At 40.4% G+C, this 17,824-nt stretch overlaps 1 protein-coding gene across 2 annotated transcripts in view; it reads left to right on the forward strand.

Moving 5' to 3' along the window:
• Window positions 1-17,824, forward strand: part of afap1l1a (actin filament associated protein 1-like 1a) — a 181,878-nt gene that overhangs the window by 104,860 nt on the left and 59,194 nt on the right. For both annotated transcript variants that reach the window (XM_069898821.1, XM_069898822.1), the window contains 5 exons: window positions 4,738-4,949; window positions 6,915-7,094; window positions 9,591-9,674; window positions 11,377-11,470; window positions 13,699-13,848. In XM_069898821.1, coding sequence (XP_069754922.1) covers window positions 4,738-4,949; window positions 6,915-7,094; window positions 9,591-9,674; window positions 11,377-11,470; window positions 13,699-13,848 — 720 coding nt within the window. The remainder of the gene's footprint in view (window positions 1-4,737; window positions 4,950-6,914; window positions 7,095-9,590; window positions 9,675-11,376; window positions 11,471-13,698; window positions 13,849-17,824) is intronic.

Raw genomic sequence — 17,824 nt, forward strand, 5'->3', positions numbered from 1 at the left:
TCTGGTCCCAATTGCTGGCTTTGTAAAGGTTTTGCACTAACCAATATGCCAACCATGCTCCCAAAATGCATCTCAAATGGCTAGGAAGGGAATGAGACATGGGAGCTGGCAAACAACCTATAGAAGAGATTCATTGACAGTCCATTCGGAAGTCAGCCCATTTAACCAGCACATATTAACTCCAGTGAGTCAGGCTACGTACAGATATGAGCTGTAAATTTAATGCACTAGTCAGTTCCAACTGTTTTTTTACTGGTTTTATTATGTCATGAGGATATGAAAGACATTATATATATATATATTTATTTATATATATATATATATATATATATTTATTTCTATATATATATATATATTTATTTATATATATATATATATATATATATTTATATATATATATATATATTTCTCCTTTTCTTTACCAATTAATGAGAAAGAGCTTGTTTGGCATAGTTTTGTTGATAGGCTGTTTTCCAAAACTGAATAGAGCACCTCTCTTTGCTTCAGGCCATTCCACAGTGTTTTAATGCCCATTACGGATAGAACATCTGGATAACATTTAATTAGAAATGCATTGCTAAGACAATAATGCAAGTTATTATAAGGAGGTTGCTATTTCATGTAGAATCCCACGTGACATGTGGAGTGGAGTTCATTCAAATGTGTTGCCAGTGACTAGAAATTCCACATTTCCAATATTGCAGGATGTGTTGAACTCGATACCTCCTTCTCTCTGCTTGTCACTTGCAGAGGTAGGGTGAATTCTTCTGTTTCTTTCCTTTGCCTCATTGTTCTGTGCTCTTTTCTATAAGGAAGGAAGAAGGGGATGAGTGTGTGCAGAAGGCATGTGTTCCTTCAAGGGCATTTGATGGGAATGACTGAAAGAGAGAGAGATATTTCAAAGCTCAGTGTGGGTGTGAGGCAGTGGTAGATGAATAGGAAATGCGAGTAAATACATGGACAATACAGCATGGTTTCTTTGTGTATCAGCTGAATATGGGGAGTGATGTTCAAGGGTAGTGGACGATGGGTGATGCTGCAGGTACTTTTTTTCCCCCAATCAGCTAAGCTCAATAGGATCTTCATTGTATTGAATGTGACACCAAGCTCCGGGCTTGCAACTTTCTTCACGTCCTCCCACCACACCTCATTGGTCACTGTTGCAAACATTTTTCCCCTTTATTAAGGAAGACTAACTTCAGCACACAAATTTGGACTATCACTTTGAATGCAGAAGTTCACTGGGTGGGTTGAAATCTCTCTGATAAACTGAACACAGCAAAGAGAAAAAATATATATATTCTAGACTTTGGTCTATTTTCTGTGGCTTTAAGAACCTGCTGGTTTTTTTTCAAAATAATGGTGGAATTTTCAAAGTTCAGATTTATTGTCAGAGTACAGATATGACATCACATGCATCCTTGATTCTTTTCTGCAGACCAGGCAGATTTTTTTACATATCTGTGGCCCAAAACACTGCCCTTAAGAAAAGATGCATATATAAAAGAAAAAATGTAAAGAAACTGAAATATACAAAAAAAATTCATTCATAAGGGTTCTCAAATGAGTCCCTCTGATTGAGTTTGTTGTTGGGGGTCTGATGGTGAGAGGTAGCAACTGTTCCTGAACCTGGTGGTACACGTCTTGTGATACCTATACCTCAGTTGATGGCAGCAACGAGAGCAGATAATGTCCTGGGTAGAGTGGATCCTTCATGATTGCTATTGGTCTCTGATGGCAGCGTTCTTTGTTGATTTTTTTTTTCAATGGTGGGGAGAGTTTTGCCTGTGACATATTGGATTGAGTCCATGACCCTTTCGTGAGGCTTTCTGCTTGGGGTATTGTTGCCCCCCCCTACCCAAACCAGGTTGTGATGCAGCCAGTCAGCACACTTTCCACTACACATCTATAGATATTTGCAAAGTTTTCCAATGTCATTCCAAACCTCCACAAACTCCTGAGGAAGTAGAGGTGGTGATGTGCTGTCTTCATTATGACATTGGTGTATTGAGTCCAGGAAAGTCCTCCTAGCTAGTGATTCCCAGGAACGTAAATGTTCTCACCCTCTCCAAGACCTAGGCATTTCCATTCTGATTTCCCCCACCCCCACAAATAATCTTTGGATCATACACCTCTGGTTTTCCCTTTCTGAAGTCCACAATCAGCTCCTTAGTTTTTGGTGACAATAAGTACGAGGTTGTCGTTGGTACACCAGTCAGCCAAGTTTTCAATTTCCCTCTTGTATGCTGGCTCATTCCCGCCTCTCCTTTTATACAATCCACTACAACGCGATCATCAGCAAGTTTATACATTATGTTGTTGTTGTACCGCGCTACACCGACGCAGGTCTAAAGCAAAAATTGCAGAGGACTGAGAACGCAGCCTTGTGGTGCTTCTGTACTGATGGAGATTGTGGAGGAGATGTTCTTACCAATCCTCACTAATTGGGGTCTGGAGGCGAGGAAATCCAGGATCCAATTACACAGTGGGGTATTGATGCCCAGGTTTTGGAGTTTGCTCATCAGTTTTGAAAGCATAATGGTGCTGCATGCCAAACTGCGGTCAATAGTGTATGTGTCTTTACTGTCGAGGAATTTTGTGTCATTGTTTGAAAGTATTTCTAATCAGTAATGTTAAATTTATTAAGACTGTTTATCAGCATGCTACATTTATCCACACAGACGTTCAAGCTAATTGTTTGGTGTAAAATGTTTACTATTGAGTTGCTTCTAATATTATAAACCACAGATGAGTCTGTATTTTAAGACCCTTCTTCAACAATGATTTCAAAAAAAATAAATTGTCCTAAAGTAATTTCAGGATTCATCTTACTGAAGGTCAAAGGGTCAAAACATTCACTATTCCCAACAGCAAACAAATTTCCAACAATTTTTGATTATTTTACAAAATCATAGCAGAAATGCTTCAAAGCCATGTGAAAATGATTCATGCCAACAAATCAAGCAATAAAAATCTTTTAAATGCTACTTGATGTGGGAAGCTGGTGGATCGTTGTCATGGTAACTGCACCCAATCATAGCGAATCTTCTGATTTCAATCCTAGCTTTGAATGTCATTCAAACTGGGGAGCCTTCCGCTACCTGCCCAGCTCTCCACTGGGCAATTACCTTTGATAATAGCTGAGTATTCCAGTGGGAGAGTCAAAAGACGTGTGAGTGGACAGGTTTGCATGATTGCGGAATGCATTGATGATACGAGCGGAGAAGTCCACAGCAGAGGCAATTGTGTAAAAAGACAAGTTGTTTCCATTCAAATTCACATCACATTTTTCTAGCTTTTCATTCTAATTGTTTTTCAGAATCATGGAATCATAATTTATTTCCCCTCAAGTACCTACCCAAATCTCTTTCAAAAGCTCTGACTGTTTCTGTCACCTTTACAGGTAAACTGTTCTTGCACCTGAAGTCCCTCATCTCCAGAACTACCCCAGTAAAGCTGTTATGCAACCACTTCACATCCCTTTGTTGCAGCCTAACCAATCATTATATCAGTAGATTTACTGCCTAAGTGGCTAATGGATAAAAGGCACTGGAAATACTAATTGGTGTTAATATTTCTAAAACTAACTCTTTTAAAAAAAAAATCACTGCAGTTTTACCAAACATAAATTATAGAAATTGCTGAGAATTATGCAGCAGAATATTTTTATCTGGATGGATTATTCTAAAGATGGATTAATAGTGTGGGCATGGACGCTGAATAGTTTATTTTCTCTCTCCACTGGCATGTGCTGCCATTTTGTGCAGGACAGTTATGGCTATGGTTTGTAGATTATGAGCACATGCCAGGATATTCTATGCAGCCAAGAATTTGTTTTGAAATGTTGCTAATTTTTCTAAAAGCTCTCTTCTGGGATATGGTTCAGTCTATGTCCGTCCCAGTATATTGCCCCAATGGACATTAATCATGTGCAAACTTTGAAAGACTATTTGCTTTAGCAGTCGCGCTTGATGCTATCTGTTAATGACATTCCCAGATGTATATTTCAATTCATTTGGTTGCCTTGACAATTCAGTTGCTTTTTCTAATGCCAGCAAGATCTTTCTCTCAGGGTTTTTATTGGCATATTTTTATAGTATTCTTTCATTCTAAGCAAAGGGAATAAATGAAGTTAAGAAAATGATTGAATGTAATTAATACCAACACCCATTCAATTTGAAGCAGGCCTCTTGTTTCATTGTATGATAATAATGTTGAATGAATACAGAATATAATATGGTGCGGATCAGAGGGGTGATTCCAGTAAAGGGGCAAGGGTCCCAAATGCAACAAGAGTAAAATTGAACAAAAGACTAGTACTGCTCCTCTCTTCCAATGGATTTGTATTAGTTTCCTTCACTTTGAACCCTTCAGTTCTGTTTTCCTTCAGTTTTTTTTTTATGTTTTCCACCACTTTTGTCACTCATTCTCTACTGGTCTCCAGCCTATCAAAGGCCTTCTGTTTTGTTCTCTCTGCCCCAATGCCCTTCTGTGACACTTAGTTTGAATCTAACCTTTCCCACTACTGAAGAATAGTCTCAATGAGAAATTTTAAACTATCTCGCTTTCTCCACTGGTATTGTCTGACCTGGGCAATTCCAACATCTTCAGTTTTATTTAAAAAGAAGAGGTTATATTTTGCTGTTCATTAAATTGTAGAATATGAACTGCTTCCTGTCATGCCGGTGTGACTGAGCTCGATGCTTCATTGACAAATGTACTAATTACTTTATGTAGACAATGACTCGGATGTGATGAGCAGTTCATATGAATCTTACGATGAGGAGGAGGAAGATGGAAAAGGTCAACAGCTGACCCACCAGTGGCCATCAGAGGAAGCTTCCATGGACTTGGTGAAAGATTGCAGGATCTGTGCCTTCCTGCTGAGGAAGAAGCGCTTTGGGCAGTGGGCCAAGCAACTCTGTGTCATTAAGGAAAACCGACTACTGGTAAGCTGATAGCTATAAATTTAAGAAGCCAGTTTGTACTTTAACCACTTAACTACTAGGTCTTAATCAAATGCTGTTTTGGAAGTTAAAGCAGCCTTTCTTGCTGGAGTGGGTGGTGGGATGGACATTGAAATATCATTTAAAGTGCAGTCTATTCTTCTTAAGGGGTAGATTGTTAACATCAGGAATTGTTCTGTGGGTTAATGCTCCAAGTTCAATTTTCAACACTGCTTTCCAAAAAGATGTATTTTTTTTCAATTAATAAGTTTTGAACAAGTATCAAAGATCATGTAACTGTAAAAACGCACACTTCCTAAACATATGATTTTTATCAGAGGTGGTGCTCCATCAGTTAATTAGGATGCAGATGTCACCATGAATCAGCCCCACTGTTGGACCTGTCATTAGTGCCACAGGAGAGCTATGTGGTTGTGCTCAGGAGGAAACAGGCCAAGGCATTAGGCAGCAATGGTTCTGAATATCACTCCCAAATTGTGAACTCATACAGGAACTTCATATTCAAAATAAAACTCAAATTTTATTAATGTTGCCTACATCCAATTCTGGATATGCTACCTTGTGAAAGATCCATTTCTGAATAAAGTTAATGAATGAGTTATAAAGAAATATAAAACAATGTGACTTCATAATAGTGGTGTTAATAATAAAATTTAATTAGTGTGAGTATTTATCAGAATTCCTTTTGGAATGCATTAACAAATGTGACTACTATATAACCATTAGAAGAGCGGTTAGTACCACACTGCCACAACACCAGTGAACCAGTGCAGTCTGTAAGGAATTTGTGCGTTCTCCCCATGATCTCTGTGGTTTTCTCTGGGTACTCCGGTTTCCTTCCACTCCCCAAAATGTATGGGGTTGGGAGGCTAATTGGGTGGCACAGATTTTATGGGCTGAAAGGGCCTTCTGCCACGCCATAATGTTAAAATTTAAAAAATTAAATATATTTAGTAGTTGGGTTCAGGACTAACATTTTAGTTATCTTGGTTCAGACTTTTAAAAGTTGCAACTCAACTCCACTTGTTCCTCCAAAACCACTCCACCATTTTTTCACTTGGTCAACAAAGAGGCAGCGAAAAGAGTACTTATTTATCAGGTTGCGTCCTGCACAGCTCCAAGGCGGAATATTATCCAAACTGATAATAAAATAGCCTCACCTGGTGTGGTTCATCTGAGCAGGAAGACAATGGAAGCAAATGAGATATAAAAGTTGTAACCATATAACAGGGTCAAAGAATTTATCGTTGCCAAAGGTTGAAAGTAGACACATCAAGAATTAATATTTAAATGAAATTAACCTGAAAAGCTAAGACACTTTGAATTTTTAGTTTACAATTTTTGCTGGTGTATGTTCCATTCTACATCTGCTGAATAATGCCTTATTTTGTCTACAGTCCCAATTTCTGTTAAATAATAACGGCAAAGTTCGGATTACAGTATTTGTTCTGTTCTACCCCTAAATAGAAGCTTCAATAAGTTTAAATTTACTGTAATTAAAGTGAAGACTGTTTTCTTTTGAATATATGTATAAAGTAATATTACTTCTGTTTCCATCAGTGTTAATTACAAAGCTTTTAATATTTGGACTAATGTTAAAAATCACATTGATAGTCACACAGGGCATTGTCTCCATGTTTTAAACAAATAGTTTTGTTACAAATTGAGTCCAAAGGATATAAATTGGTCTCTGAAGATTATGTGCTGCAGAAAATTCTTTTCAATGCAAGTCTGCAAATGGGGAAACTTCCTACAAATTTTTCCAGACATCCGTTTGGAAAAACTAATGGGATGTAAAAGCATGTAAGGCAAACTTGATTATTACATTCAATAACTAATGAGCAACACTATCAAGTCAAAATTTTCACTAACAGTTTGCATGTTGATTTTTTTTTTGCCTTCATACTGAAAGATTATCCCCAAATAAGAAATGTACATTTCTCTTAGTGTTACAAAAGTTCCAAAGACCATCAACCTCACATGGAGCTGCCAGTGAACATGTTCAATGTTATTTACGTGCCAAAAGATGGTCGACGCAAGAAGCACGAACTAAGATTCTCCCAGCCAGGAACTGAAGCCCTTGTATTAGCAGTACAAAGCAAAGAACAAGCAGAAGAGTGGTTAAAGGTACTTCCAACAATTTATAGTAGTTCCAATACACATCAGGACTATCGAATGTTTGACTATCAATATGCTCTCATGTTGTCCATAGATTTGGAATCATTGCAGGATGTCTTTATAGTCACATTTGCTATTGTATTTCCGTTTATCATGTCAAACAGTGATTTCCACAGAAGTCTTCAAATACCAAATTGCATCCATCTGTTAATGTTCAGTGTTTAAGAACCGCAGGTACAGTTTGGAAATGAACAACTGAAAACATTTCTCGTCCAAAAGATAGTGAATGAAACTGTTACTTCTTTTCCTCCTTCATTTCCTAATGCATGCAACTCCAAATAATCTTCAGGGGTCAATGGGGTATTTTACATTCCTGCTATTTCAGCTAATTTCAAAAGTTCAAAGTGCCATCTTATTAAGACAATCAATTCCGAGTACAAAATGAAGTTAAGTCCATTAACACACCACTAAAAATCCCACAGGCAAATAAAATTCATCTCACCTTAATGAGCTTAGATGACTATAACTAAAATTGTAAGCCAAATGCTCTTGGCATTTGTTCAGTATTCTGCAGTCAGCTATTTTAATAGAAATGTGAACTGCGTCCTTTTAAAATGAATTGGTTAATATTTTTTAAAAGAGATGGAGGAGATGAACCTTATTCACACTCATAGTGGTAGGATTACCACTATGCCCCATATTAAAACTTGGAAATATAGAAAAGACTAAAACAAAAGATATACCTACATTAAACATGTACAGTATGAGTGAAATCTCCAATGAGGTTTAATTCTTTTATGTTATACTGTTGCTATATTGTGTGATTAAATTGCCTATTTGGAGTGTTTAATTGCTGTGACATATTAGATCAAAGGCCCTTTTTTGATTTTAAATATTAAATGGATCAAGATGTTCCAAAGCATTGACAACCACTGAGTTTGTTTTAAAAGCAGACACTATTCTGAGGTAGAGCATTGATGAACCATTTCACACAGTCCACGCTCAAAATAACAAGGTGCTAATGACCAAATGATCTTTTTTGGCCATTATCGCATTGCTTCAAAAAGGTTGAAACATTGGCCTGAACTCTGGAGATAATTTCCATGCCCATGGTGGAAATGGTGCCAAAGCATTTATCTCACCAAAAACACCAGACTCCTGGATTTACTGTACATCTCATCTGAAAGGCACCAATGCCACTGACGGGCTAGCATTCCTTCAGGTACACACTGCAGCATCAGTCTCGATAAGCGAGGTCAAGCTTCCAGACTGTGGCATGACATAACAAGAGACTATCTATTTGTGACATCCAAGTCCAAAACTTCCAAATCGGCGGCAACTTTGCCAAAGTGAGCAAAGGTTTGATTCTGTCAGCTTGTCACTGCAGTATTTAATGTTCAATACAAAAAAAAATCCTTTTATTAGAATTATAAGTGACAAATTAAACTCAAATTAAACTATTTTACTTAAGATTGTTTGATGAAAATATATACTTCCTTATTGCATTACAAAGTTAAGAGAGCAGCAAAAGAAATACTCACAAGAATAACAACATTAAATAGGTTTGCCTGTTAAAAATGGTCTGTTATATTCTGATTAAATGTGCTGGTATTTCCATTTGTCATGAGATTTCATATCTGTCAGTCTGAACCAGAACTTAGGGAAAATTGAGAAAGAAAATAGACACCCTTTCTGGTGCGAATCATGTTTTTATTGGTGTGGATCATAATTTTGATTATTTTTTTTGTGATATCTGATCTGTTTGAATTTTCCACCCTGGTTTTCCTCTGATTGTTCACAGCTTCTCTGAGAGAATCAGAGTAAAGGATTGTTTAGTTAGGAAAGTCCTACCTCCCCACTGGCCTTTCGGATGGTGTGATCCCCCAGCAGGACTGAGCGCTGTTGTGAAATATTTCTACGGTTTCCTTCCATTGTTTCACACATGGATGTCTGCATTACATCTTTTGAGAAATGTATAAAGCAGAACGATAGATCCAGACATAACCTCAGCAGATTGGACCACAGAGAGGCCCTCGGTCAGCAAAGGAAGATAAAAAGTGAAACCCTACTTTACCATACTGTTACACAGAATGGAAACTTATACACAAGCATAATTAAAGCAAATCAAATCTGCTTAACTGTAAACTCTCCATAATCTGATGTTCCAACCCACAACATTAATCATTGGTCACCATTTTTGCTGTCCCTGATCCTGGCTATTATCTCTCTCCAATGTCTTTACTCTTCACATGCACTGACTATTGCCCTATTTTAATGAAGTTTTGTTCTCCATATGAATCCTTGGTGTTCTCGGTCTACGTGCGCTATCAAAATGTAAGCAGCAAAATAAGTTGCATTTTGTTATGTATTATTTTTATTTGAAGATTCTACCAGTGGGAGCCCCAACTCTCTCAAAAGTAGTTAAGGGTACAGTATATTTCTGATGGACGTCAGTGGGTGAGCTTCCAATTTGCTGACTCCTGTGTGTTTTATTTATTTACTTAGGTAATTAGGGAGATATGCAGCCAATGCAACGGACTTGAGGGATCAACATCACCACTTTTCCTCCCAAAATTGGAACTAGAGAAGGTAAATTAGGTGTGGGATGCAATCACGCTGGAACAAATGCACACAAAAAAAACCTGATATTCAGACCACTTCTCTTCAAAAACATGATTTAAAATGAAAGTACAAATAAAATCTTATTTCCAAAATTATCTTTACTCCAACCTACACCTTTCAGTTAGTTTGTTTTACTTTTAGTTTTGGTTCCAAAATGTTGGTTTTTAAAGTAGTTGTCACCTTGACCGCTTTGGTCTGCACCTCAGGGTTGGTGCCAGATTGAGTATTAGAAGAGGGCATAGTGCAATGCTCGTAAACTCATTCAATGGGGAGGGTGGGGGGCGGTGCATGTGGATGCTCTGCCAACGAGCGTTATAGTCCTCTGTCCCTCCGATGCAGCAGACGAAAGCACTGCTATTATTGTTGGGAGAGTCACTAGCACGTGTCAAGCTAGACGCTAGTGACCCTTGACGCATGATAGTGGCGGGGACGGATCTGACGGCTGTGAGCATATGGGGGGGGGTACAGCACCTCACTTGGAGGGGGCAATGTGCACAGATGTCCTCCCCCTCACTTGGCACTGACCCTGAAAACACTTCTGATGAAGGGTTCTAACCCAAAATTAACTGATTCTTTCTCTGCTGGTGCTGCCTGACCTTGTTTGTTATTTTATTTCCTTTGAGAGTGAAGATCGTGCCCCTTCTGACCTACTGGGCAGGTCTCCCTGGTCTTTCTTTCGCAACTCGTACATTCTTTAGTCTATGTCTCTCCTCTGATTGATCCCATTCACCTAATGACCACATAACATTTTTTTACATAGAACTTGCGTGATTTTTCCATTCTGAAGTGTCTCCCTGCCTTCTGGGAGTGGCTGTTCACACAAGAATGACCAAAACTCCAAATATCTGTATCACACAGCAAGTTTAGACAGAATACCTGAAGTAGTATTTAAGGAGGCTGGGCGTCCTATTCATTAGCCCATTGTTCACGGATCATCTGCAGTTCAGTTTAGACTGCAGGTGATCCATGAAAATAACTAGGGGCCGAGGATGTAAAATGTCGGAACGGGAATCAGGTCTTATTCCCACTCCAATCTTTTTACACAGACTGTGTTCTGGAAAATTGGGAATAATTTCCTGGAATGCAGCGGCTGTGTATTTATTTAAAAAAAAACAAACACACATTTGTTTCCTTCGGTCACTCCAGTTTTACCCCATCAGAGAATCTCCCCACTCCCCATCCTCCCTGCAAGCTGCTTTGGTCTCCTTCCCAGTTATTATAAATGGCCTTCAACCTGAAACATTAACTGTTTCTCTTCCTATAGATGCAGCCTGACCTGCGAAGTGCTTCTATTTTTTTTTGTTTTATTTTAGTTTTCCAGTATCTCGAGCTATTTTAACTTTCCATTTTTTCTGTGCTCAAGACTTCAGAGTAATTAGCAAGATCACATATTATAAGAAATTAGATACAATTCTCAGCAATTAATGTAGAAAATGCCTGTTTAGACGAAAAGGCAAGCAAGACTAAACAGCTAAAATGTATATAATCACTGCTTTCATGAAGCAAATTTTTAAAAATCTCAGCCACATTACAGATATTTTTTTAATATTTTTGCTGTTACCCCATTTTCATTAAAAATCATTGAGATAAATGTGTGGGAAAATGAGAGTAAGACTTCCTCATATTGTGAAAAAAGAAAGACTCATCTTTGTTCTGACTTTTTCTACAGAGATTATCAAATGAAAAACAGGCTTCAGACGCTGAGAGTGTAGTAACAGGAGAAAATGGGTCTCCAGTTAATGGCAGAGAAAGTCGAGAACATGGTGAGCTATTACAGATACATTAACAAGACTCTTACACGCCACACTTTACAGATCCATTAGATATTTATCAAGCAAGCTCTGAAAGGCACTATTTTTATTCTGGCTCTAATGCAAGTGAAGTATCTTGAAACTAAGAGTTAAATATTGTTTGCATGGGTTCTCATTTTTATCCTAAATTGATCTCTGATTTTTTTTGTCCTTGTTCTTTTCATATTGGAATGAATGGGGGAGATGGATATTAGTGCTGCTCCACAGTTACACCTCCCCATTACAGGACAGGCCAGTTGGTTACTAGTTTGGACATAGTTGTTTGTCCTACCTTTCTGGATATTCCTGTATTTAAACCAACAAAGTTCCATTTTTATTACTTTCGAGTCGCATAATTTATACAGAAGAATTTCTAAATTAAACCTGCTCTTTTCCAATAAAATAAAATGTACAGAACAAATAAAAATCAAAATTTCAAGGTGATTTTTTTAATTGTCTTTTGACTAAACATAAAGCAGTAAGAGATAAAAATATTGAATCTGGTTAAAAAAATTAAGATGACATTGTATGCAAACTAACTGCTTGCTAAAATAGAATTTTCTATGTTGATTAGATTCAAACCTGATCTCCAATAATTTTCAAAACTGGATAATATATTCATCAATACAATGCTAGTTTCAAGAGAGGACCACTCCAGGGACTAGCTTTCATGAAAGCAAAAGCTGCATACTATTAGAATTTGAGGATGAAAAGATTTCAACATCAATGCTATCATCAGGTTTCCTTGCTGCATTAATAATGTTAGCAGTTTGACATTCGAGTATCAGTTACTGAGGATTCCAATGACATGCTGGCATCAGGGATGCATTACTGATAAGCTACGTTGAAAAAAATGTGGCTGCTTTTGGGATCACACCTGGAAATTCAGTCATGTAGAATATGATTTTTTTTAAGTGTAAAATTAATCAAGAAATGGAATTGGATGCTTTTGTGACTTTTGCTTGGATGCTTCCGTGAGTACACCGTGCCAACTTGTGAACTATCTGCGACTAATGTCAAACCACATTCAAGGACCAATTATTGATTCCTTAAACCACAAATGCTCTGCTTGCACCTTACACAGGAGAGTAAGGCTAAACAGAAGACAAATTCTACACTTATGCACTTACAATAACATTTTGTGTAGATTCTTCGTCATTTTCAGTGGACTTCATTGCACTTCAAAGGGGAAAAGGTTGCATTTTGAAGCTGTGTGGCTTGCTTGCCGTCTTGAAATGTTGCATCCAGGTCCTTAAGACACATCACCTCACATTAACTCTCTGGGCACAGCTTTGCATGTAAAAGATAAATGGCTCCTAACATGGATAGGATTTGTCTCCTACTTCTCCACTCCTCCTTCATCGAGACTTCCAGTGCAGTCCAATTTCTCTTAGGTTCATCTATAAAACATTTGCTAATACTGTATCTGCTCTTGCTATAGCACACTTCCCATTAAAGATATGCAGGCCAACATTAAATTAGTGTGTCCAGCTTTAACTAGTGCTAGCTACTCAGCTGCCTCCTGAACTATGCAGCATATGTAGTTACCTTTGGGTGGATGCATATTCAAAACAGACACGATAGATTTTTGGACACCAAGGGAATTGAAAGATTTTGGCTTTAAACAGGAAAGTGGAGCTGAGTTCAAGGTTTTGGTATGGGCATCTTGAATGGCAACATGTTATTTTTTTGCTCTTGTTTTTATTTTAAAAACACTGCAGGCAGCATGAAGTTGTCTGAACTAGCATGTATTAATCACCCACCTTGACCCCTCAACCCATTTTAGGAGTCAATTGCATTGATGTCTGTCCATGTCCTCCTTATGCTATAATGTTCATTAAAATCCTTTACCATGTTGTCCTCTCCCTAATTGTGTTGATAAATTATAAATGCTTTGCTACAAACTTTTCCCTATTTATGTGAAAATATTAACCAGATAAACGATTTTTTGACTTTAAAAGGAATACCATTTGTTTGACACAATCCAGACACTGCTAGAGACATATGGGATGTTTTCATGAAGTTCTCCAAATGTGTATCATGTTCTGAAGGGCGAGATGGGAATGATATGTTCAACAGTCGCTCCTCAACTTGCAAATAACCCTCCCTTGCATTCCGCAAAGAGTCGTGTCATATTCCCTTTGCATCGTGCTGGGCACATCATTGTAGCGTAATCTAATTTATTGTTTACAATCAAATAGTGAAAGGAAAGAAAAGTGGATTGGCTGAACTGAAAGGCACAATGAGCAAGGCTGCAGGGAGGAAGATTACCCGCATCATGAGTTTGGCAAAGAAGAAACAGTCGACAGAAGAGCAGACTTCTTCCACTGAAGAGGACATCCCATGCTGTGGTTAGCATTGATCTACTTTTCATTACTTTGATTGAAAAACATTTCTAATGGGTCACTATGATGGATTGATCAGACTGAGGATATTCTGGACCTGGAGTATGTCCAATGCAAATCCACTAATCATGCTTAAACAAAATAGAAAAATGTTCAGATAATATCTCTTTTTTAAAAGCATATATCTTTATGAATATGGATATTAATTTTTTTCAGTATATATCAGGGAACCAACCAAAGGACTTATCTTTTCCATTTGGTATTAATGAATGGGGACAGGGTGAGGTAAGCCAGCAATGCCTGCATGAACCTGAAGGGCCAGATGGGAAGCGAATCCAAACCATCAATTAAGTCCAGGCATCTTCTCAGCCTTTTAGCTTAGATCAACTGTAGTTCTAATAAGAACTGATCAACTAAATCTGTGAGAAGCTTTAGCCACATCGCGAAAGGAGAAGGAAGACGATGACATCTGAAAGGACATTTTGGAGCAGGAGCTCATCTCATGTGAGCTGGCTTACACAGAGGTGGATCCATGCTGATTAGGGGACCAATCTAACACCCTTTCCAGCTGTAAGCCACCTCCACAGGATGGCTGCAGCTGGAAGTATGAAGGGCTCAAGCCTAAAAAGTCGGTTATGTATTTTTGTCTTTGCTGCATAAAGGACACTGACCTGCTGAACTTCTCCAGCATTTTGTGTTTTTACTACCACTGCCCTCAGCGAGGTCAACTTCAACTGTGACCGAAACGCACTGTGTCACAGACCCAGATCAGGGGTGGAGAGGAATCCCTTAAGCGCATCCAACCTTCAAACCCCAGCCACAAATCTGGAGGCCCTTCCTGAGGAGGCAGAGGTGATGGAGAAAGGAGCTCTGGGGGTAAAATGGCAGATGGTGGGGAAAAGAAAAAACCCAAGAAGGAAACCAGCAACAGATGCTGCATGCAGGGAGAAGAAGAGTCAAGGTTGTTGTGAGTACGGTAACAGGTTTGGTAAATCTCGAAGGCAAGGACTTGGAACACAGTTTTGGAACTCACTCTGAACTGATATGTACAATGATCAAGGAAAAATCACTACAATGCCCCACCACCCCTCGACTCAGTGCAAGCACAGCTCTATGCTACAAGGGACACTAATTAAATGCTCCCAACCCTTTCAACTGTGCACACTTTATCAACAGTTTCTCCAGCACCCTTCTACATTTCTAGGCCTAGAGTGAAGCAGGGTGGTCCCAAGCTGGCAAAGAGAAGGCACTTTCAGGTGGTCAAAATCCCCCGATGTAAAGCCGCATATTATACCCCTATGCAGCTGTCGGGAGGCCACTTGAAAGTGCAGGAGATGCCTGCGAGGTGAACTTTGTAACCCTCCTTCAGGAGGGATAATTGCCGCAGCTCAGTGGTCTCCCCAGCACCTGAATGCAGCCGCCTGAAAGCGGCTGCTGAGGGCGTGACAATCAGTTGGCGAGCACCTGACAGCCCCCCTCCTCATTGCTGATGCCCCCTGGCACGGGCTGCCAGGGGTTGGGGTGGGAACTAACACAAGGCTATGGGGAGAGAGCAGAGCAGTGGGATCAGTGTAGGGACCGACATGGGGATAGTTTAATTGGGGGATAATGTTTGGTGCAGACATTGTGGGCAAACGGGCTGTTCCTCTGCTGTACTGTTCTTCATCTTAGATATTCATTATATTTGGTGTTTGCATTTCCCTCTGACAAACTCCCTGGGTTTTTATTTGCCACCCTGATGTCTTTTGCTAACTGATTCATATGTAAATTGTTCTACACCACTGAGACCTGTGTTGTTATATATTTCTCCCGTTGCCTCTGCTAGTTCAAACCCTCTGCTGGTCTGATTCCTCTCTGAGCACTCAAGATTTGGCGTGGCTATGGGCAGATTATCAACAGACATTTGGTGCTCGGTTTATTGGAAAGCAACAAATTAACCTGTCCCTCATTAGTGGGATCAGTATGGGGACAGCCCGCGCCGGCCGCCCCAGCCCTGACAGCCCGCCGCCCCAACCCTGACATCCCGAAGGGACAGGAGCCGGAGTGAACTCTGAGGCGCCTTCCATGTAGCTGTCCCTTTCAGGTGGCCAGTGCTGTGCTTTTTGCGCTACCACCTGAATGGCAATTCACAGGTCTGCTTCCGCTTCTGCAGGTGCATTCTTAGTGGAAAATGCACCTGAAGAAGCCTAGAGAGAACAAAGAACACATGGCATCTTTATAGTGCTGGCGAGTCCAGCCTAGGTTGTTAGTAGAGACCAATGGCTCGGTGCCAGGAGGGTTAATCCAATGATAACAGCCAATGGCCCAAGGCTAAGTACAGGCAGGCTGGAGAGTGCAGTCCAGGTAATTTACATGGATCCAACAGCAAGGTGTGCACTGATGGGTGAGGCAGAACCAAACCTTGATTGGCAGCTGCTGTGTCCTCCAACTAGTTAGGGGGCAGTGCGGTCACAGGACAGCCACAACCCTTCCCAATACAAAGGTGCAAGCTAAAACCAGCAGCCTCTCGGCATCTGAGGAGGAACTCAGCACATGTACCAGACAGAGAAAGTGGAAGGACAGAAAAATGAAAGAATGGAAGAAAGTGAATTAAAATCAAGCCTTACGGTGGGAAGTAGAACAGTGACCACCTCCCCCCCCCCCACCCCACCCCAGCTCTGGAAGGCTATAAGTAAGGCAGGAGCCAGTGGCCCCTGGCTCCAGGAGATCGGGTGCAATGGATAGGCTGTCACTACCCTCCAACCCCAGATCCGGGAGATTGAGAGCAGTGCAAAGGCAGCCGGCCCCCATCTCTGGGAGACCGGGAGCAGTCCATATGCTGTGGCTCCCCAGCTACGGGAGAAGAATAAAAACCAGCCAGGAGACAGAGAAGCAGGAGTACAGGCCAATCTCTTCCACCAACCTCCCCTCCCCCCAGTGAAACCACCAGGATTGCCCCAGGGGAAGATCGCACCCTGTTCCTAAGCCCGCAGTCAGTACTGAAGCCCACCAAAGGGTTGGGCATGTGGGCTCAGGCTGATGAACACCAACCACACTGTAAAGATTGTTAACTGTGAACTCTTATGAACAAAAAATGGAAATTAAATTCACAACTCTAAACATGCACAGTGTTAAACACACTACACAATGTGTTAATGCTTTACCATACCTTGGTAAAGTCTAGATATGCGATTTTCCTACAGGAGTGCGGGTTGCCACACCTCAAACTACGGAAGGAGGTTGCAATGGTAGTTCCGTGGGTTGTCTGTGTGATTGGGGGGAGAGGAATTAATTGTTGCACATAGGAACTTTGCTGCGGTATAGCAACTTTGCAGTCACCGAGGTTAAGGAGGTCCTCATGGTGGACCTGAAGAACCACAACACCCCACTCCTGCTGCTCAACGTGTATGCCTCAACATGCGGAGTGAAAGGTTGGCTGTTTTCCACCAGCTTCTACCATTCCTGGCAACGTTCAGGTCGGTCGTACTGAAAGGTGACTTCAGCTGCAACATCAGTGCAGCTGGGCGATCTGGCAGTGCTGACAGCAGACTGGACAGCCGCTCCAGACTCCTGATGGAGACAGTAAAGAATGCCATCAGGTGGAGCACAACCGCAGCCCATCTGGTGAAGATCAGATAGCTCAACCATGACACTGATAGACTTTGTCTTCGTGTCAAAGGCTGAAATGGTCAGAACCATCGATGTTACGCCAGTGTTCTTTGGCCACTGCCTCCTTTGCGCCACTTGTCACCTACAGGAGGACCAGAAGGTGGGCAGGGGAATGTAGAAGTTGAACATGAAGTTGCTGACTCCAGAGAAACTAAAGAAGGAGTATGCTGGTTGGAGAACTGTGAAACCCTTCTTCGACTACGTGACCAGGTGGGAACTGACCAAGGAGAACATCCAGAGGTTATTTATCCTCAAAGATGTTCAAAGGGAAAGACAGAGACAACGGGAACTGAGCCAACTCCAGACTGGCCTGCAGCAACTCCTCCTTCTACAG

This window comes from Narcine bancroftii, chromosome 9 (assembly GCF_036971445.1).
Source record: "Narcine bancroftii isolate sNarBan1 chromosome 9, sNarBan1.hap1, whole genome shotgun sequence".
In the NCBI taxonomy this organism is placed as follows: domain Eukaryota; kingdom Metazoa; phylum Chordata; class Chondrichthyes; order Torpediniformes; family Narcinidae; genus Narcine; species Narcine bancroftii.